This window comes from Andrographis paniculata, unplaced genomic scaffold (assembly GCF_009805555.1).
Source record: "Andrographis paniculata isolate CXL003 unplaced genomic scaffold, ASM980555v1 Contig50END, whole genome shotgun sequence".
NCBI classification, from domain to species: Eukaryota; Viridiplantae; Streptophyta; class Magnoliopsida; order Lamiales; family Acanthaceae; genus Andrographis; species Andrographis paniculata.
This window is the reverse complement of record NW_026137585.1, coordinates 387,574-409,797: the sequence shown is the minus strand read 5'-3', so window position 1 is coordinate 409,797 and position 22,224 is coordinate 387,574. Positions and strand designations below refer to the sequence as shown.

At 34.2% G+C, this 22,224-nt stretch overlaps 5 protein-coding genes across 11 annotated transcripts; 2 read left to right on the top strand and 3 right to left on the bottom strand.

The window, feature by feature from the left end:
• Window positions 1-281: 281 nt before the first annotated feature.
• LOC127253447 (uncharacterized) lies at window positions 282-4,821 on the bottom strand. Its single transcript, XM_051278059.1, has 12 exons — window positions 4,423-4,821; window positions 4,179-4,263; window positions 3,703-3,833; window positions 3,495-3,597; window positions 3,307-3,321; window positions 2,787-2,932; window positions 2,468-2,663; window positions 2,153-2,227; window positions 1,675-1,791; window positions 1,340-1,384; window positions 880-978; window positions 282-666 (listed from the first exon to the last, which is right to left on the bottom strand). Exons 1-12 carry the CDS (start codon window positions 4,722-4,724, stop codon window positions 646-648), a joined length of 1,335 nt encoding a protein of 444 aa, XP_051134016.1. The 5' UTR covers window positions 4,725-4,821; the 3' UTR covers window positions 282-645.
• A 151-nt stretch (window positions 4,822-4,972) lies between these two features.
• Window positions 4,973-7,657, bottom strand: LOC127253448 (clathrin light chain 2-like). The gene is made up of 3 exons (XM_051278060.1): window positions 7,180-7,657; window positions 5,727-5,880; window positions 4,973-5,626 (listed from the first exon to the last, which is right to left on the bottom strand). Exons 1-3 carry the CDS (start codon window positions 7,563-7,565, stop codon window positions 5,204-5,206), a joined length of 963 nt encoding a protein of 320 aa, XP_051134017.1. The 5' UTR covers window positions 7,566-7,657; the 3' UTR covers window positions 4,973-5,203.
• A 2,263-nt stretch (window positions 7,658-9,920) lies between these two features.
• On the top strand, window positions 9,921-16,808 carry LOC127253413 (wings apart-like protein 2). Its single transcript, XM_051277996.1, has 12 exons — window positions 9,921-11,167; window positions 11,771-11,870; window positions 11,990-12,329; window positions 12,757-12,869; window positions 13,508-13,636; window positions 13,776-13,869; window positions 14,001-14,584; window positions 14,880-15,157; window positions 15,289-15,439; window positions 16,096-16,193; window positions 16,285-16,366; window positions 16,444-16,808. Exons 1-12 carry the CDS (start codon window positions 10,227-10,229, stop codon window positions 16,525-16,527), a joined length of 2,994 nt encoding a protein of 997 aa, XP_051133953.1. The 5' UTR covers window positions 9,921-10,226; the 3' UTR covers window positions 16,528-16,808.
• An 868-nt stretch (window positions 16,809-17,676) lies between these two features.
• On the bottom strand, window positions 17,677-19,075 carry LOC127253412 (uncharacterized). 2 transcript variants are annotated; one of them, XM_051277994.1, is made up of 5 exons: window positions 18,903-19,075; window positions 18,609-18,672; window positions 18,395-18,501; window positions 18,132-18,263; window positions 17,677-18,059 (listed from the first exon to the last, which is right to left on the bottom strand). In XM_051277994.1, the coding sequence occupies exons 1-5, from the start codon at window positions 18,903-18,905 to the stop codon at window positions 17,886-17,888; spliced, it is 480 nt and encodes a 159-aa protein (XP_051133951.1). In that variant the 5' UTR covers window positions 18,906-19,075; the 3' UTR covers window positions 17,677-17,885. The 2 variants fall into 2 exon arrangements, with proteins under 2 accessions (XP_051133951.1, XP_051133952.1); XM_051277995.1 differs by having other exon boundaries at window positions 17,677-17,991.
• Window positions 19,076-19,292: 217 nt separating this feature from the next.
• On the top strand, window positions 19,293-22,098 carry LOC127253410 (serine/threonine/tyrosine-protein kinase HT1-like). 6 transcript variants are annotated; one of them, XM_051277993.1, is made up of 4 exons: window positions 19,293-19,720; window positions 20,059-21,068; window positions 21,161-21,607; window positions 21,693-22,098. In XM_051277993.1, exons 2-4 carry the CDS (start codon window positions 20,337-20,339, stop codon window positions 21,924-21,926), a joined length of 1,413 nt encoding a protein of 470 aa, XP_051133950.1. In that variant the 5' UTR covers window positions 19,293-19,720; window positions 20,059-20,336; the 3' UTR covers window positions 21,927-22,098. The 6 variants fall into 6 exon arrangements, with proteins under 6 accessions (XP_051133950.1, XP_051133948.1, XP_051133949.1 ...); XM_051277991.1 differs by having other exon boundaries at window positions 19,298-19,549; window positions 21,161-21,616; window positions 21,693-22,091; XM_051277992.1 differs by having other exon boundaries at window positions 19,298-19,549; window positions 20,045-21,068; window positions 21,161-21,616; window positions 21,693-22,091.
• The last annotated feature ends 126 nt before the right edge of the window (window positions 22,099-22,224 follow it).

Sequence of the window (22,224 nt, the reverse complement as noted above, 5' to 3'; positions counted from 1 at the left end):
GAATTGTGTGAATTTATATTATAGTTTTTTAATCTTTTTTTTTATTATAGATTAACACACCCTTAAAAAACACAAGCTTTATATCTTAAAATTGCTTAATTGATCTGAAAAGCAATAATGCTCAATGTATTTATATTGATATTGTTATTTGGTTATGTAAATTTTAATTATTCACATGTAAATTACATTATCTGATTAACACCACCCACGTGAACAATTGATCAAATTATGACTGAAGAATCTAATGACAAATAATAATTGAACATTCACAATAACAATAATAATAAATCATATATGACAAAACATGTGATAAAAATCATAAGACAGGAAACATAATTTTTCAAAACTTAAAAGGCATAAACTTACTACTTCGTATATTCTACGAGGATTTCCAAATTAATACCTACTACTATTTCATTGCTAAGGAGGTTAATGAGTGATGCAAAATATGTCACAATTTCATTCAATGATTAAAAAGAAAAAAAGACACTGAACATATATGTAATAAATAGAAATACTCACAACATCTAGACCAGAAGATGGCAAACAAACAGCGCCTTGTGGCATTTTTAGCCTCTGATAAGAATGCAGTAGGTTCAAGAAGTTTTTGGTTTAGCCCCTAATGCGAGAGACAAAAATGGCCAATCACTCAGAGTCGACGTATATCTACATGTTGACATCAGAATGAGACCATCATTTTGTTGCTAAGATACAATGTAAACAATAGAAGCTTTTAAACTAATTCGAAGGTAAAATCATATCACAAGAAAACCGAAACTTAAGGCTATCCCAAACCATTTTGCTGGGGTAGAAACTAGAAAGTCGATAGTAATAGATGGATATCATAAATAGAACAACAAATTTGAAGAAATGACTGACCTCTTGTTCTAAGAGAGAGTCGTAAGTTTTCTTCTCTATTGTATCAAAAACTGTGATGCCGCTGATTTTCTGAATCCCATGCTTAATAGCAATCAAGTTCTGCATGCAAAATCGAAGAAATGGTAATAAAGTCCAAATGCAACCAAGGGGTGAAAAGATCTGAGAAAAACTAAAATCCTGTTCACTGTATTCAAATATTGTTGCGTCTATAGGATTTGAATAGTGATCCAACATCTATATGTTTCATCACATTATCCAAATGTATGTTGGGACTATAATTATCTGTGCTCACAGTTACAATGTCATAATCGTGTTCCATTTTAGATGGTGGAAGAAAATTTGAACTATTTACGAACTTAAACTGATGTAGTCCCCAATAATTCAACCGAATTTCCAAGAAAACATTATTAAGAGTGCATCAAATTGTGCTTGAAACTGTAAATATGCCCATTAAACTTACCAGCTGAAACTTTAATGAGCCAAATGCTTGCACCTCTCCAAGAAACTGCACAAGAACAAGATATTAGTATATTGCCTTCTCATATTTTTAAAAATGGTTTGAATAACTGGTGAAAAGCACACACCAAAGTCAATCTCCAGTTTCCAAATGTATGCAAACTCAATACTTGGAAGACAGGCCACAAATAACATAATAATGGCTAATAAAAATGTTAAAACAAGGTGACAGAACATATCAGAGCATATGCCATTATTCACTATTAGTGTAACACACGTCTAGAAAAGATGATAAATATCAAGGGAATATGGCATTTGAAGCATTTTTAAATAGTTCACCTTTGTCTGAAGACCATTGACCATGACAGCTTTCTCATCAAAAGACTCACTTTGCGATAACCATACTTGAAAGGGCCCTAATACTCGCTCAGTTGAGTTTATGAGATTAAAACTCACCTGTAGAAAGTATCAAAATATATAAACATATATAAACCTTAATGGACTGTGAATGTAATCAAAGGACAGACGTGTATCAGCTTATTCTGGTAACTATTATGCAGCTAACAAAGTCAATCATTCCAGAGTATATATAATTTATAGCGTTGGTATTTTGTGGCCATTATAACTCAAATGAAAACCACTTTACATGACCATGCTGAAAAAATGGAGAATAATAAGAGAAAGTTGAAACATAAAATACAGAAAAGAAAACAAAAATACGAGCTTTAGTAGTTCACTAAGTAATAACAGCAACTTCAAACTGACGAAGAAATGTCTGGGGAGAAGATATAGCATTCTTGACGATATAAGAATTTACCAGAAAAGGCTTCTCCAAGACAATGACAGGAGGCATCTCAACTGCTTGCAACTCAATCTCCTTGCGATTTATAGGCTGCATGGGAATTTAAAGATGTTTGAACAAAATGAGGTAAACAGGCAAGAAAGATAGTTGATTGACAATCACCAGACATTGGGATACAAATTTTTTCAAATACAAAAAACAAAGCTCAAGTAGGAATCTGAAAGGGGAAGACAGAGAGAATAGAATAGAATCAATATGCATTAAGAAAACCTACCTTTAGAGTAAACTTTACCTAAGTTACGAAGAAAACAGTGAAAAGTATTCACTTACATTACCAAGAATATGTTGGGTCTGCAGGCGACCAGGTTCACCCAAATTCGTACGCCATGTGATCTGAAGTTTACCTAGAACATTACTTCCCTTGACATTCAATTGGGTGCTATCTGGAGATGCTGATTTTAACTGATAGAGGTAATTAAAAATCCCTCCACCAGATCTTATGAGAACTGGTTCTTTGAAAGTTTCTCTGTCAAAAAAGGGGACCTAAGGATAATTTATTCAAGAGAGTGCCTATGCCAAAGTTGATGTTACAGAAATGGAAAAGAATGGAAGTAGTTGTAGCTTTCGCTACAAAATGTCACTGGATTACCTCGTTGATAAGTTATGCTGCAAGGAATGATCAACAGATTTCAGCATTGTTGCATTCCAATGCTGAGCTGGCTCAAATTCAACTTGGTCCATGAAAAGGCTAGCTTTTGTATGATTCTCTATACAAGCCTCCAAAAAAGTTGTCCCCTGAGATAATGGTGATTTTACTATAACGAGAAGGAAAAACTTAGTCTACAGGAGAAGCACCATTCAAACATTGAATAAGCAGTTTAAGATGACCATACTATTATAGATTATCAAATAGAGGCAGAAATGAATGAAATTCATGGAACCTATTTTACTATCAGCTGCAAGCACTCATTTGGATTGCATGTTAGTGCGTTATTACACAAAATGCCAATATTTACACAGTCATCTCTTAAATAACCCAGCACCATTATTGAAGAATAATGTAATATTCTGTATATACACATATCCCATCAAACCAGCTAAGGATATGCAGATAATTATTAAAAACCATAGACTTACACACCATATGTCTTAAACAGTCCTCAACATACCTTAACACTGCGCACCTGCATTAAGAGAATCACAACTATTACAGTCTTGCATTATTGGAAGTACGATGTGAATAAACTAACAAGAACTCGTGTTAGTAATCTGGCTGGAAAAAATAAAAATTAAAAAAATTATCTGATACAGTTGACATGGAAGTGTAATTGCTCAGTACATTGTAGAAAAGTTGTACCTTAGTCCTAACAGAGAGGGGGTTAGAAACATTGAACTTGAAAAACTGTGGGAGATACTTTCTCTCACTGTCACCATCACTGTACAGTGCAGTGCACACCAAGCTATTGACAACAGAAAGCCATAGTCAAGGACAAGTTACTATGCAGTCTATCGTAGCACATAACATAAAAAACTAAACATAGAAAATTTTCTTAAGATCAACTTACGTGTGTGGACCGAGTTCTTTGACATCATGTTCAACAATAAAATCATAACGTCCACCAGCACGAATAGACTCCACAGGTGATTTTGATGTATCCAAAAGCAGTATTCTCTGTTTCTCTGTCTGTATCTCAGCCTACAAAAATTCATTTATGAAGTTTAGATAGCAAGAACAAAGTTGCAAGTAGCAAAAGGAATTCAAATTCTACATTGCAAAATGCTAATTGCTTGCAAAAATAATATGTGCTGAAGCAGAAATTTAACACAGTAAGTTGCGAAAATGCAGTAATTCCTTGTCAAAATTGAAGAACATTTTTCAAAGCCTATTAACATTACTAGTTATGATATTTGATGATTTGCCATTGAATTTAGCATACCCCAAACCACTGATCCAACACCATATATCCAATGAAAACTAATCTTTGAAACAAGTTTCGAGCTGTAGCTCACAGATAAACCATAACATAGATGTTAAATCTACCTTAATAATAACATCCCGGACTTCAAAACTCGAGCTATTGTTGATGCTTATATAACTGCAAAACGTCTCGCCCAAATATATCGCCCTAAAAAAACGAAAAATGAAAAGAATAAGATAGCATGAACACGAAACTAACGGACAGGCAAAATCAACAAGTTGAGCAATTTCAATTGCTCTCAAAAAAAGCTTCAAGCAGGATTTCCAATCACATTAGCAAATAGAGCATCAAATGCAAGCAAATTACCCAAACGACTGGGGAAGGACGAGTAGACCAGGGAGACCGAGAGACTCTGTCGGATGTTCAAGCAGGAATCTACTGCGGTAGCTGAGATCGGATGGATCGACGGCGCTCGATTGGCTACTGAGAAGCCGAGGGAGATGAGATGCCGCAACTGGATCGTCGAAGAGGTCCTCTCCGAAGAGGAGATCGCAAGGATCGAATTTGAGAGGGCAAGTTTCCACGCCAAGCGTCGGACGGCACAAACGCATCACCCTGAACGCCAGCGAGTGCGCCGCCGCCTGTTGCCCTCCACCGCCGCCGCTCATCCTTAAGTCGCTGATTCGATTGTCGCTGACGCGCTAGATTCGTGCTATGAGCGGAGGAGGGAAACTGGGAAAGCCTTCCTTACTATAACATCAAAAAGCGCTATTAGAGGCGCTACTTAAAAACAACGCTTTTTCCTTACTAGTACACTAAAAACCGCTATTTTAAACACGCGCTTTTTGCGTTTAACAATGTTTAATATAACGGTACAAACACGCGTATTGTATTCGCAGTTCAAAGAATCTGTAGGTAGAGCGCTGAAGTATACACTACAGGGAAAACGAAATTACAACAACAATGCCGACGCCAGGACAACTGTTCAAACATCTTACACTACAAAAATATGAATTCAATCCTTAACTAGGGGAAAACATAGAAATGTGGTATCGAATTGAGCAGACAGTTCGACTGAGGATGGTTCCAAAAGCATAAAAAGTCGTAAAAACAGTGAATTAACAAGAATTCGACAGAGTAGTAACATTTAGGTAGCGTGCTGGTCGTTGGCAGGGGTGACTGCAGGTTCTTCCGATGCTTCTGTAGTGCCATTGGAGACGGAATCTTTAGTGGCGGGTGTCTCTTTTGGCCCGGGTGCAGTTGCGTCGGGAGATGCATCTTTGGCGGGTTTCGCGTCTTTCTTGTCCTTGGCGGGCGGGGGTGGGGGTGGTAGCATGTGGGGTGGGGGGTTGTGCTTCAGTTTCACCAATATTCCGCGCATTCTTGAAAGATCGGTTGGTTTGCCGGGTTTGGGGCCTTGGACGACAGTGATCGACGGTTTCTTGTCTTGATCCTTCTTCTTTCCCCGCTTTTCGATGTTGGGCACTTCGTTGGGGATGAGCTCGGCTATGGCTTTCCAGTACTGTTTATCGGCTTCTTTGTGGAACTTTTCTTGGCCGGCAATGTATAGCTGGTTGAAGTAGAAATGAGAAACAGTGTGATTGTGTTTATATTGCATGATCGATGTAATAAAAATGAGAAATTGGATTGGGAAGAGATGAAATTGGGACCTTCTCTTTCTCTCGGTTGATGTTCTTGTTTGTCTCTACATTAAGCTTTCTTTTCTCGTAAAAGGCCTGTTTGTACTCTTCGGCTTCTTCGATAATTTGGGTTCGCATTTCTTTTTCCTTCTTTTCCTTCTCCTCGAGACGAATTGCATTTAGTCTGCATCAAATAATCATATGAAATGGGGATATAGAAAGATTTGCTTGCATATGTATGTAGTCCTCTTTTCTAGTCATCAATTCAAACATGTAAAATCGAAAGACACATGAACAGAGGTGGAATTCTAACCACGGCCTAAAACCCACTTAATTGTAGAATGATTATGAAGATAAAATATAATCATCATACATTATGAACAAATGCTAGAACAAACTTTAACCAAGGCCAGTGGAATACAAAAGGTTAATAAACCCTCTGTGGCTAAGCCGGATAAGAAATAAAGCACTTGTAAAAACCGGTAATCAGAGGGTGTGTTTCTTTTCAGTTTCTACAAAGTTTTTTACTATTTGGACTTCAAGTTCTAAAAAAAAACAAGATAAAACACTTTTTCATCTCAATGGCATAAAATATAATATTATGTAAATCACAATTCCAAATCTCCAAACTCATGCCGAAAATAAATGCACCAATAGTTCCATTGAAAATATACCCTGACTAAATTTTCAGTAATGAATCAAATATCAACCACAAAACCTTGACAAGACCCTTGATTAACAAATGAAAGATCTATTGTAAAGCTTCTTGGCAATTTCAATCAGTACGTGTTAGTGCAGCTGTGCTAGAACTGCAGATCATGATTTATCAGTCAACTCAAACTCTGAGATTGATCTACAGTTGCTGAAATGATTTTTTGTAGCCCAAATAACTTGCATATATGTTTCCGTCTAACTTTACTATATCAAACAGCTCTGCTAACTATTTACTCCATTATCTTCATGGATTCAACCAAGTTTGCTGTCCAATTCCAGGAACTGTAAATATTACTATATTAGTTGAAAATTGCAGGGAAACAATCCGCCGTGTAATTCATAAGTTAAACGTGATTCATAGTTTCGCTGGTAAATATCTGTATGATCATTCATACCACAAGATCCAGCTAGATCCTGCAAGTAAAGAACTACAATAGAATTCTACTCTCAAATCTAGTCGGCAAAGAAAACATAACTACTAAATTTAGCAGTTCTAGTGTTTTTCTCAACCGGCAACCAATCAATACCGATAAAACGAAGCGAGAATCTATCTATTCAGACGAAGCAAGTACCAAAGAACAGATATAGATTGCGAAGAGATCGTAGAGATTAGGCATAGCCAAATACAGAAAGTAATAGTTAATCTAATAAGTTCCGAAACAACCGTCAGATAGGGGCTAGTAAAAACCAAAGAGGTAGATCGGACCGTACGCAGCAAGAGAAAAACCTAGCGAGGAACAAAAACCAACAGAATCGAAAAATATCTAACCTCCTCCATTCACGAAGAGCGAATCCTTCCTCTTGCATCTCGCCGGGCGGCGGGAGGATCGGTCCATCGGAAGAGAATAGTGTCTCGGAATCACCCCCAACGTCAAAAGGCGAGTTTCCATTTCCATTCGAGATCGGAACGGAGCCACCAGATGCTCCGAAATTATCATTATTAGGCTCGAATCCAAATGGATCTGAGCTGTTCGCGCGATCCACAGGCACATCCTCCGACTCACCGTACTCCGGAGTGTAAGCCGCGCCGGAGTACGGCGGCGCGTCGGCAGATGAGAAGGCGGCGTACGATTCATCATAGCCGGTGTATCCGCCGTCTTCATAAGCACGCGCCGACACATCTCCATCCATGCTGTACGCTTCGAACGACGCCATCTCTCCGGCGAATCTCGAGCTGCTGTATATCTTCGGCGTTTCCTGGTTTCAAAGAAGTCTCCTCTTTTTTCTCTCTCTCTCTATATATACATCTCTCTCCCCTATCTGTGGATGTATATATATATCGGTGTGTATGTATAGGTTTGGTTGTGGTGACGTGTCTGTATATATACGACGTACCATTTTCGTGGACTGCTGTTAATGAGCAATTACAGTGTTAATGGAACTGGAGAAGGTGATTAAGCTCTATTAGTTATGCTAGTATTTAATTGGTTTGATAATTAATGATTATTGGTGTGTTTGTTCTAAGTTGGTGCACTTAATAATACATTATATTGTGATTGTTTTTGGTTTTAGCACACGTTTTGATTATTGAGTTTTTTTTTAAAAAAAAAAAAAAATATCAAACTAAACAATTATTTTATTTTATATTTTTTCAAAATAAAATAAATATTACATCAAACAAACAACAAACAAATATTCAAATTTAATTTTTTACTATTTAAAAATTTAAATTCAAAAACTAAAATCCATAGTAATTACAGCCTCTGTGTTTCTTTGAAGAAATCTTTAAAATTTCTACTGTATTTTTTATGGATATTTTTTGAGAACATAGAGTTCAATCACCAAGCTTTTGTTTATTTTACTCTATATTCTTAAGTTTTATTATTTGAATTATGAGTTTTTTAAAAAATATTTCATTATATATTATTTTAGTAATGAAATTTAAACCAAAATTTTCTCAAATCAATAAAAAGAAAAAAAAAAACATACCTTAGTTACAAATATATATTAACATTATTTAGTTTTCACTATTTTTTATAACAATTTATTTTTTTCATAAAATATCATAAATATTATTTAAACAAAAATTTAAATTATAATTCAAAATTCATATCAAAACCAAACAAACTTATAAAAATGGCATGACCATGTTTGTTCTATATTTTTAGTTTAAAATTATTTTATGTCCGAGGCGCAATAATATATGTAATAATATAACATTTTGTATTAAATTATTGATTTTAATTATTTTTAATAAATATTATACTTCATACGTTCATAAAAAAAATATAATCATTTATTTTATAACAGGTAGATTTTTTCAAATATTAAAATTTTATACCTAATAGTACAATAGAATAATAAAAAATATTTTATAATTTTAAATTTATTTACTTTTTCATAACATTTATAAAATATAGAGTTTTTTTTTAAAAAATTTTATTACAATAATAAGTATCACAGGGACATAATATTCTGTGAACATATATGATACTAATTTTTATAATAATAATAAAAAAATATATTTAAATTTTTTTTATCAGTGAACAAACTCTAATATTTTAAATAGAAGTGTAACTCTTTAAAAAATAAAATAGTTGTAAAAAATTAATTATTCTTTCATCTAATAACAACAAAAAAAAAAAAAAAATTACTCCGTAATCCACATCATCATAAAAAAAAAAAAAAAATTACTCCATAATTTGCATATTACTACAAAATATTATCATTTATTACTATTATTTAATTATTTTGTTTCATACATAGATAAATTTAACTTTTTATCTTTATATTCTACTTTTATATATAAATTATCAATATTAGAAAAAATTCTTAAAAAATTTATAATGAAAATTTAATTTTATTATTTATAATTTAACAAATAATACTTAATTTATTATTATTATTATTTATAATATTTAATTTTTTTGTATAATATTTCATTTTACATTATACTTATTATATTTTTAATATATACATATATACAACAATATAATAACATATTATATGGAAATATATAATACTAAGAAATTTATATATTGTGATATAGTATTATTTTTGTCCATAATATACATAATTTTGTTTTGAAATATTCAATTTAAAGTAATTATATTAAAAATATACTCCGTCCCAAATATTATGTCCACGTTGTCATTTCTGTCCGTCCCACATACCGTATCACTTTTTTTTTTTGAAAATAATTACACACTTTAATTTCATTTTAAATTTTTAAATTTTATTTTTTTAATTTTAATTAAACTAATTAATTATCTAAACTAATTAATTATTTTAATTTTTATTTTTTAAATTTTAATTAAACTAATTAGTTATCTTAATCGTATATGTAACGGAGGGAGTATATTTTTTCATAATTTTGATTACTTATTACAATTAAAATATTTTTTAGCCGAAGTGATATTGTGTAATATCAACACCGGAACGAGAATATATAGTAGGTTCATGGGCTTGGACTCGCTGTAAGGTTCGGATAACCAGCGCCGTCGATGAAGGTCCAGACAGAGCGAAGATCAAACCAACGGTCACGATTTCATCGCTTTCAAATGCTGGCAGTCGTACACAACTAACCTTACCCCCAACCCGACGACCGATTTTTTAATCCAACTTTTTTTGTGCGTTGCTTTCACTGTGAATTTTACCCTAAAAACCCCTCTCTCGCTCCCATCGAAATTCTCATCTCCGGCGGTGCTTTCGAATCTGTGTATGGCTGCGGAAAGCAGAACTGCCGCCGCGTAGGTAGCCAGATTCAATTCCAATTCTGATTTCTGATTATGCCCGTCAATTCGAAATTTGGCAATCCTCCCCAAACCCCCCCTTTTTCTCATCAAAAGGATCGAATTTTTATGAGGACAAAGCGGTATGATGTTTAGGACGTACGGCCGCAGGGGTAGGGGATTGGAAAGGAGTTATTCTGGGGGGAATAGCTTCGGGGATGGAGGTTCGGATTACTCTTCCCAAGAATGCCCTCAAGATGTTTACGATTTCGGTTTTCCGTCTCAAGATTCCACTCAATGTCACTGGGCAGATCCCTACAGTTTCGATTCGTCGGAGGAGTCGAAGCAGTTGGAATTCCTGCCTTCAAGAAAGGGCGAGGGTCGCGGCGCCGGCGCCGGCGCCGGTAGCGGTTCTACGAAAATGAAGAAAGCGAAAAAGGTTGAATTTAATTCGGAGCCTTTTGGGGCGAGTTCGTCCCAAGAATTGAAGGAGCTCGAGGTTTTGGAGATTTCCGGAGGGGATTTTCAGAAATCTAAGAAGTTGAAGAAAGAAAATTTCGATCCTTTCGAGTACAATTCATCTGAGGATGATTTGATGGTTCTGCCACAGGGCAAGAGCACTGGGAATAAGGCTTTTGAATTCTCCAAACATGAGAATTTATGCAAATCGAAGAAGTCAAAAAACAGTGATTCTGATTTGTATGTCTTGAATTCGTCACAGGAGTGGACTGATTTGGGGAATCGTCCTCTGAGTAAGAGTAAGGATAACAAGGATTGCAGGGAAGTGAAAAAGGGTTTGGGGAAATCCAAGAAAAAAGATATGGCAGAAAATGGGGTTTTGCCAAAGAGGAAGAAGAAAAAGAAAGTGATGAAACCTAAAGAGCCAGAGCCTAGTTATGTAGAGCTTACCACTACTCTGATGGAGACTCAAGAGTTCGGAGAGATGATGGAGCACGAGGATGAGGTTAATTTTGCATTGGATGGGTTGAAGAAGGGACAGCCAGTTAAGATTAGGAGGGCAAGTCTCTTATCATTGTTATCAATTTGTGGGACGATGCAGCAGAGACGGCTCTTGAGGGTTCATGGGTATATTAGTTTATCCAAAATTTATTTACAAGTGTATACAAACTTTGGTTATTATAATTGCTTATTATTTTGCATCGACTGGATATCTGCTATTGTAACTTTGTTGCTTTGTATAAATCTACAAAGGTAAAGAGCCATACAATGCATAAAAATATTTGAAGCTAAGGAACTTACATTTCTAGATCTCACTTAAAATTCAGAAGAAACTGAATCTCATATAGAAAAATTTCCCAGAAGTTCTTTGAGTAATAAAGAATTTATTAATTATATGTTTACTTATACTTTCCATGTTTTCCACTTGTATTATTGTGGCTGTTTCTGTTACTCGTATTTCTCCTCCAAACAAACTGATTCCAGTTCATTTGCATTTCTTTCTGCTCCATGCTCCATGCCGATGTGATTTAAGTCTATTTATACTTCTTTGATCAACAGTACTATCTTATGCAAGACCATTAGTTAATTACAGGAAATTATGGTTATAAATCTTTGTTTTATAGTTGGCAAACCTTTTGCATAAATTAGCTTCGGTTAGAATTTCAGTATCTGTTGAATATGGAGTTTCTTGGGGTTGATTGTATTCTTTTAATTGTGTAACTTTCTTAGGATGGCCAAAACTATCATTGATGCTGTTTTGGGACTCAGCCTTGATGATCCTCCAAGCAACCTAGCTGCTGCTGCTTTATTTTACATTCTGACAAGTGATGTGAGTGAGATTTTTGGTGGCATGATCTTTTCTTTTTCGCACTTTCCAAGCCTTATTGAATAAATTCATCATGGCCTCCGATTTATTTGTTAATTTTATTTAACTTTCCTCTTTGTCAGGGTCAAGATGATCATATTCTATATTCAGCAAATTGCATCCGGTTTCTCATAAAATTGTTGAAGCCAGTTACATCCAGTGTCACCAAGAATAAATCACTGCCAATTGGTAGTAAGCTTCTAGGCCTGTGCAAGAATGCTGGTTTATTGCAAGAGTCAGCCAAGGGAACAGATTCCAGCTCTACTGAAATCATGTCGAAAGTTCGAGAGATCCTTGTTAGTTGTAAGGAGATAAAACCAAGAGATGATAGTGATCGCAGCACGAATGATCCTGAGTTGAATCCTAAATGGATTAGTTTGCTAACGATGGAGAAAGCTTGCTCTTCAAATCTGTCTATGGAAGGTATTATTCATCTTTCTATATAGTGTTGCCGTCAAATGCATTTTGTTTTATTCTATTTCATTTAGTTGATCTAATTGTTTTAAAGATGAACATATGCTTTTTGTTCATTTTCAAAAAACACACTTCAAAGGTTAGCATCTTCGCTAGTAGGAAATCAACTTGTTGGGATGATGTAAGCTTGTTCGTGTAAGTTAGGCTTGGTGAATCAGGTGTCAAGGTTTACTTGCTTCTCTTGATAAAATGTATCTGAGATTCTGCTTCTTTCTTATCTGTGCATGCCCACCCTTACAAAATCCTATGATTTTAAAATAGTAGATTATATATATCTTTAATTGGAAAATTTGGTATGTAAATATTTTCTCATTATTATAATTTATAGCAATGTAAACCTCAATCCTTTTCTGTTTCTTGCTTCTTTTATCATCAGACACCTCTGGTTTTTCACGGAAATCTGGAGCCAACTTCAAGGAAAAACTCAGAGAATTTGGAGGACTTGATGCAGTGTTTGAAGTGGCAAGAAAATGCCATCATGTAATCGAGGTGTGACCCTGTATGTTTTCTTGGTTGTTATTATAGTGATCTAGACTATGGTTTTTGAGTTGATTTAGTTGTGTCTGAGAATTGTATAGTGGTTTCCACAGTAAGGGAATTAATTAGTTGCAAAAGTGGATGGTAGGTTAGTGCCTTTCAGAAAGTGTTCAATTTAGTGATAACTCATGGAGCTGATGTAAGAGTAGGCGAGTCTCCACTTTGAAGCATCATTCGAATGGTTGTAAAAAGTTACATAATTGATTTAAGATCGATTTATCCTTTGCCTTTTAGAGTTCTTGTTGTCTCATGCTTGTAAAACTACTGCCAGTATTTGTTTAAATTATTTAAGTGTCGGGCCACCTATGGTACTTGTATAAAAAATTCTGTGTATGCTGCATTTACTGTTTTAGATCTTACTTTGCTTTTGTTGATCACATTCTCATGCAATTTCATGTGTTTTTCCGAGCATAATTGGTAGCCGTGTATAGCATTTGAGTTTCTTATCTTGCACATTTGGTATCTCTTGGTTGGAAATGTGATTTTACTATGTCCTCAAGTGTTTCCCTATGAATGATGCTATAGCCCTGGCTACACCATCTTTTGTTGTATTAATATGATAATATATCTTCTGTATTTTGATTTTGTAGGAATGGTTGGAAAAGAGTTCCACTTTTGATTTGGATTCAAAGGATATTTCGGGGCTAGAGAGCCTAGTGCTGCTTTTGAAATGCCTAAAGATCATGGAAAATGCCACTTTCCTTAGCAAAGACAACCAGGTGTTGCTTTTGTGTCTACTCCCTCCATTATACCTTTCATTCGTACCTCTACGTGTGATGATTTTGCATTAAATTTTTATTTATTATTGATGTTTTGTTAAGAATTTCCAATTCCTGAAGCCTTATTATTTTGCTACAGTGCCATTTGCTTGAGATGAAAGGAGAGATTGATGGCCATCTAGCTACACGTTCTTTCGTCAAGCTTGTTCTCGGTTTCATTAAGATTCTCTCAGGTAATCTGGTTAGCATACCCAAAAAAATATGTTAATTTTATTGTTATCAATAATTTTCCTCGTAGGCTCTGATTCTTTGAATGCCCAAGGCTCATTTACTGTTGTTTGATAGACGTTACAATGATTTCTAGGTGTTTTCCTACTCAGAAGCTCTTTGAGCAGTTCCACCAATGAAAAGACAGGCAGTCTTTCTGATGGAGCCTGCCATTTGAGACCTTTCAAGTCTACTCCGGCAGCAACCGAACTCTCCGCTGATCCTTTATCACTAAAAATGAGAATTGATTCTTCTGAAGCAGGATCCTGCAGTGGAATGTCCCAGAACTCAAATCACAAAGCTCTCATTAGTAGTAATGACTCACTGGTGGAATTTGGGGCAGAAAAGAGGCAGCAGCTATTATATTCGAATTCTGAAACTATGGGGGACACTCAGGATCCATTTGCTTTTGACGAGGATGAACTTGAACCCTCGAAGTGGGATTTACTATATAGCGGTGGTGTAAAGAACTCCTTTTCTCAAGAAAGCAGGGGTACAGTGAGTGGATATAAAGATGAAAGAGTGAGTGGATATAAAGATGAGAGCCGCTTGATGCTCGTAGAAAGCCAACAAGAATCGAACCACATCGAAGATCACCTTACTCAAGAGGTCCCTTGCTCTTCAGATGTCAATGATGGCGTGTCCAGCCTCCTGGCAGATTGTCTTCTTACAGCCGTAAAGGTACTCAATATTTTTTTTGCTAGTGAGATTTCCTTATTGCATTGGGTTTGTCAAGAAGTTTCTTAGGTTGTGTTTAGATTTGCTTTGGGAGTTTTGTCAAGAAACTTACGTTCTTTTTGTCGTTTTCACCTTCAACTTTTTCTTATTTCAACCAACCAATTTGATCGTACAAATGTATATGAAAGTATTCACATTGTTTTCGACTTTGCATTCTTTGTCTGTTTGTTGTTCCACTGCAAAACAATAAGTTCAGTGCAAAATTTTGTTTTATTTATTTTCTTTATAATTTCCTCAGGTTCTAATGAACTTGACAAACGATAACCCTGAGGGCTGTCGACAAATTGCAACTCATGGGGGATTAGAAATCCTGGCATCTCTGATTGCTGGTCATTTTCCATCCTTTGGTTCATCTTTGTCACGCTTTGATGACGGAATGGATGATAGTTTGTCATCTAAGTCAAGTCCTAGGTTCGACCAATTGAGCAGTATAACTCTAACCGATCAAGAGCTGGACTTTCTTGTTTCCATTTTGGGCTTGCTCGTGAATCTGGTGGAGAAGGATGGACGCAACCGGTAAGAGAGAAATGATCCTGTGGATCACATTACATATCATTTTTCTGCTGTCTCCACAATTTTTTTTTCCTAAACCATATGCTATGGTGTCTTATTTTGAATAAACATCTCCCGGTTCTATTATCTTGTAGATCTCGACTTGCAGCAGCTAGTGTTTCAGTACCTAACCCGGAAGGCTCTGACTCGGAATGTCAAAGTGATTTGATTTCTCTACTATGCTCAATCTTCTTGGCCAATCAAGGCAGCGGCGAGGCTGCTGAAGAGGAGAAAACCTTTTCCTTGGTAAGGATTCTTATTTAATTTCTTTGTAAATGTCTGAATGCCTAATATTAGTGTGTGTCTGCTTTTACTTTTAGATGCTCTAAACTTAAAATAAAGGTTGTATGTGAAATTTTGAATAGAAAATAAATTTTAGATGACCTTTTTTAAGTAAAAAAACTAAATCATAAGATTGAAAATGTAGGGTATGTTTGGTTTTGTGTTTAAATAGTAATTCTCGGAGGAAAAAATATTTTTGTATCAAGGATATTAGAGACTACGTAGTAAAAAAATTAAAAAATAATCTAAAATTATCATATATAGTTTTAGGTATTTTTTGTTGCGAGTCTGGAGTATTGTAAGGTATCATAGTGAATGATGTTTCGTGTGTTTTTGTTGATTTTTATTGTTATATATTTGTACGGTATGTTATATATTACTCCCTCCGTCCAGCATAATTAATGCCGCTTAATTTGTAAATTATTTGCTAAAGCTGCATAATTATGTATATTTTTTGTAATATTTTTGGTGAATACCTTATCTTTAAAACACTTAACACTCTAGGGCTATGTTTATTAGGAACATAAAATCGAACCTCAATAAACAGTAACCCTTAAAAACATACCTTTCTTTAGCTCGAACATTTATACTAATCATTAATGCAAAACACTAATGTGCAGGAGGACGAAGAGTCCCTATTACAGGGACAGAAAGAAGCCGAGAAAATGATAGTCGAAGCTTACGCAGCTCTTCTTCTTGCATTTCTTTCGACAGAAAGGTAATCCCATGTTCTCATTCGACAATTATTCACTGTAATGAATGTTCCCGTCTTCTCACAAGACATAAATCTTGTCCAATTTTTTCACCAGCAAGAGCATACGAAACTCCATTGCTGAATGCCTGCCCGAACACAATCTCAAAATCCTTGTCCCCGTCATCGAGAGATTTGTGGTACGCAGTTTTCTTACAAACCATAACCCAAATTTGTCGAACATCTGATCTGACTAAAACATCTTATTGATTTGCAGGAATTTCATATGACACTGAATGTGATATCAGCTGAGACACACAGTGCTGTTCTTGAAGTGATTGAATCTTGCAGAATGCCATGAGAAAAATATATATATATATAAATATATATATAGACTTTTTTGTACAGCCTTAAGAATCTTAAAAAAAAAAAAAAAAAAAGGGAATTGGAAAACAAGATTATTTTTCACACACTGTTGATGCCATATTTGTTGTTAGAATGAGCCTCAAAAGAAGAATCCTTATTTACTTTGTCATTTGTCTCTGCTGTTTTTGATTGTATAATTTTTGCTGTTTAGTTAATTAATTCATAAATAATAGTAGTATTTTGTTTTTCAGATATTGAATACCAAAATGTTTTTCATCTCTTGATTTTTATTTTTTTCTTCTAATTGTTTTTTGTAATGGATGGAGCATGTGTATTATAAATGGTATATATTTATGTGATATGTGTTTTTTAATACAATTTATTTAGTAGAAAATAGTTAAGTGATTATATCCATATTTTATAAAATTACTTATTATTTATTTATTAATTAATTTATTTTATTTTATTTTATTTTTTTTGTTTGTGTTTTGTTTTTCCTCAGAAAATATTAAATTAAAATTTAAATTATAGCATGGCATATCATTTTTATTTACAAAAATAATTATACTTATGTGTTCCGGGTATGTTTCTATAATTTATGTAATTTTGATGATACTTTCTGTTGGTATGGGGAGTATAATTTTATTTTATTTTTTTTATCTATAATTTTTTTTTTTAAAAAATAATTATTATAATTAGTAATCACTCCATCCATTGCATACTATTTTTATTTGGAGATATCAAATATACACTATCTATTACTATACAATCATCATCAATATAATTAAATATGTAGTTTCCAGAAATATTATTTTGATTGGTAAATTTTATATAAAATGTAATAATAAATTATAAAAAAACTGTTTACTTAAAAAATTATATATATAAAATATAAAAAAAATATATTATAATATAAAAAATAATAATTTTTATATAGATAAAAAAATGTCTTAGACAAAGAACTCTAGAAGTCCTTATTATATAATAAAAAATAATAAAAATTTAAAATGAAAACCAAATAACAAGAATGAATGAATAAGCAATTATTTGCTCAATGCTCACTTAAACCTTATGCTTGAAAGAAATCTTTAACAATTATAAGAGATGATTTTCCTAACAATATCAAGATATTATACAAACCATATGGAAAAAGGAAGTCTCTAAAGTAATGTATTCTCCAAAAGCTCAATACAATGATAATGCCATGTTCTAAACAAATTCATAAACAAAATGCAAGCAATCCCGCATTCTAAGTCGGACTGATTTTTTTTTTGTTAGTCCAAATTTCGTCGACAAGAATTCATCATTAAAAATCGAAACTTCACCTTGCTATAGTCAAGATTTCCACCTAACTTAGTCCTTTAGCTTGTTGCCAAAATAAAGATCGATCCCATGAGTAAGAATAGTTGCATTTATCTCTTCAGCAATATTTTGAAGACGAGACGTATCCAATAGTTCACTGCATATGGAATCCGTTGGGAAAATTAGCAGCATAAAACTCTTCTCCATCTTCTTGAAAAACTCTATCTAAATATAAAAAATATTAGTATAACAATAAATCTTATTACACAGAAAGTGAAATATCAGATCAAAGATTACATTTTTCTCCGCTACGTGACTCAATTCTTTATAAGAAAGCTCTAAAGCCTCTTTTATCTTTTCAGCACGCACATATTCTATAAATTGTTGCTCAAGAAGACGAAACAAAAACGATGGATTTCTATCAAAATACTGCATCCAAAGAAACACAAAACATATCTCAAAGTAAATAAATTTATTGAAAATGGATATTTGCATAATAATTTTGGTAAATTCTTGGATCATAATTAGCAATATTTGTTAACAATATGAAATGATCATACATTACTTCCACCAAGGTTGATCAACTTTATAATTTCTGTGAACTCGCAATTCTCAATATGATGCCTTGCGACTATAGAAATAATGTAAATTATAACATCTGCATTCACTGTAATGAGTTAAAGATAATCAATAATATATTACTCAATATACAAAAAGAATATATAAAATTAAATATAAGTTCTCTATCTATTGATATTATTATAAAAAGGATACGTTCAATTTCAACGTCGTCGTTTTGTATTTCATCGTTCTTGAGCGAACCCTTCCGTGATGATGACTATTTTCAAAAAACAACACATAATTAGCTTCACATAATTCCAATATTACACTAAATTCAAACTAATCAAATTATAAAGTATAAACTTATCTAACTATTAGTATTACTTCTTGATCACTTAAAGATAAAATACGATCCTAATCAATATGCACACATATTCCACTCATTACCAATAAATTTTCTTCCCAAAACCCCAAACCCACAAAAAATAAAATAAAATAAAAAATTACCATGACTTTAAATTCCAGCAACACCTTCAAATCCAATGAAATCCTCTCTGCCTGTGTTAATTCATATGCTCCTGAAAACTCAAAACCCTATTTGTATGTATATATATATACACACACGAGATTAGATCTGTATTTTAGGGGTGGAACCATTTCTGTTTTTAGTAAAAATACAGTTAGTATTATGCTGAATTATAAAATTCAATTCAACAGCAATCCTTATATTAATATTGCAAAATCGTGTTACAATCGCGTTATAGTAATAAAAGAAATAAGAAAGTCGCATTTTAGGAAACCATTTCAGAATCGTTGTTTTCAACAAAGCGACTTTAGTAGTAATAGAAATAAGGAAAGTCGCATTTTCAAAACCATATATATTATGGTGGCCGGCGCGAGTATCCTGCGGCGGCGCTTGTGCGTCCACCGCTGGCCGCCGGCGCCGCCGTCTTCCCCACGATATCTTATCCTAGGTTTGATATTATATTTGTAGATATCCAAGTAGTCTCCATTTCCGGCTGTAAGTAAGCGCAAATCTTTTTCGACAGCGACTTCTTTCCCCAACATTAACAATACTGAGTTGCCATAATCGGGCCCCACCAACAGCCATTACCCCGGCCATCGTGCTTGGTGCAGTCTGGTTCTCCGTGGAAGTAATCATCCATAGCTTCTCCTAATAATTTACGTATCTATTTAGACATTCATACAGATCTCGAGAGGATGAATTTTGATTCAATCCGAGATTCGAAATTCTAGCATTCATTATTGTATGAGTACTCTCAAGAAGAAGGAACCGCCTAGCCGTAGAGATTTTGTTTCTTTTGGTAAATCTAGATTCGCAATTTTGTATCTGTGATTTGATTTGACTTGATTTAAGGAATGTTTCTTTGTTTTGAAGCCATTTGAACATTTTTTTTTTTTTTTTTGGTATATATCTATCTTGTCCCTGAAATTCTCAGGGAAATCAAGACGAGATGATCAACAACACAAGAATTTTATCTACGTCTGGGCGCAGCCTATAATAATAATATCCAAACCATATCTTCAAATCTCGGATATTATATTCAAATCATATCTAAATCATATAATTAGATTTTAGGATATAATCAGGCTTTATATATTAATATATATATAATCATTTTGTTCAGATATTGATTTACAGGCTTTGGAGGAAAGTGGAAATTTAGTTTCTGTACTTGGAGCAACTTTAGCTGAGAGAGGCAAGGAGTTGAACTATCCAATCATCACTGTAATTCTAGGCTTATTGAAGGTTTAGTGGATTTTCTGAATTTTGATAGAAAAGATTGATTAAGGTTCTTAAATTTCAGTGGATTTGATGGCAAAGATTGATTAGGGTTTGTGATGCAATTTGACTTCATATTGGGGAAAATATTGATTGTGAAGGTGAAAAATTTGGGGCAAAATTAGGGCTTAGATACCATGGATGATGAGCCTATATCTTGGATTAGACGAACCAGATTTCCTCATTCTGTATGTCATCATATTGACCCTTCAAGATTGGATTCTCTGTCTTTGGCTATTGGTGAAGTTTCGTCAAGTCGGAAATTCAGACAAGATTCAGTTCAGGTGAATCTGAAAACAGAGCAAACTGATGTTCAAATTCGAAAAAACAGTTCTACAAACCGACAGAGGGCTGCATCTCCGCAACCGGAAATAAAACTTTCCAATGCCTTCAAAGAAGCTCAGTCTAATCAGAAGAGATTCTCGACTCCAAATTCTAGAAAGAAATTGAATAAAGTCATTTCCGGCGAGCTCTTGAGTAAAGATTCTAAAGAAATCAATGCAGCGTCAAGAAATGCCAGCACTTTTAAGGAACTCAATTCGGTAAAGTTTTCTGGTAAGCCTAAGAATCAAAAGAGTTTGTCGTGGATGAAGTGTTTTGATCATGGTGGAGGAAGAGTGACTTCTGTCGAAGCTCAAGATGAGCATATGTACATGGTTGATCTTTCTAAATTATATTTGGGGCCCCGGTTCGCTCATGGTGCACATAGTCAGCTTTACCAAGGGGTCTACATGGATGATCCAGTTGCTGTCAAGATTATTCGAATTCCAGATGATGACGAAAATGGTTCCCTTGGTGTTCGATTGGAGAAACAGTTTACCAGAGAGGTTACTCTCTTGTCCCGACTCCATCACCAAAATGTTATAAAGGTACCGAAAATTATCGATCTTAGTTTGTAAATAAACTTTAGTACTCCTATTTATTTAGTAGTAAATTGTTTTTTCTTTTTCTTTTTTCATAGTTTGTAGGTGCATGCCGAAAGCCGCCGGTGTTTTGCATTGTAACGGAATATTTGTCGGAGGGGTCTTTACGAACACACTTTCACAAGCACAAACACGAATCTTTTCCTATAAAAACGGTGATTTCGATGGCTTTGGACATCGCTCGAGGAATGGAATACATTCACTCGCAAGGAGTTATTCACAGCGATCTCAAACCAGAAAATATTCTTTTAACCGGAGAATTCCGCTTGAAAGTGGCTGATTTCGGCATAGCTTGTGAGGAGGCATTTTGTGATCTTATGGCAGATGATCGGGGCACTTATCGTTGGATGGCTCCGGAGATGATCAAACGGAAGCAATATGGTCGGAAAGTTGACGTCTACGGATTTGGGCTTATTTTATGGGAGTTTGTGGCCGGAACCATTCCTTACGAAGACATGTCGCCTGTACAAGCAGCATTTGCCGTGGTAAATAAGGTATCGCATTCATTTAATTTATTTTTTACATGAATTTTTGAATTATTTATCGACTACTGCGTTTTGGATGTTTTAGGACTTGAGGCCAGTTGTCCCGACCGATTGCCCTCTACCGATGAAAGCTTTAATTGAGCAATGCTGGTCGTTTCAGCCGGACAAAAGACCCGAATTTTGGCAGATTGTGGAAGTACTAGAAGAGTTCGAATCTTCATTACTTTGCGACGGAATTCTTACTCTGCCACAAAACATAACATGCCATGATCATAAAAAACGGATGCTTCGATGGATTCAAAAACTAGGTTCGATTTGAAGTTAAGAGTATTGGGACTTAAATGTTTTTATTTAATCTCTGTTTTTAAATATTTAGAAATGTTTGTGTTTTTAGTTTGGTAAAATAGCAGAAGGCAGAAAAGTTCATTATAGTCTTAGTTTTGAGATTATTTTGTTGTTGTTTTTTTTTAATCTCTGTTTTTAAATTTTTAAAAATGTTCGTGTTCCTAATTTGGTAACATAGCAAAATGTAAGAGAGTTCATTTTACTCTATGTTTTGAGATTATTTTGTGAATTTGAATTGAATTCAGATATTCATATGTTCTTTTTGTTAAAAC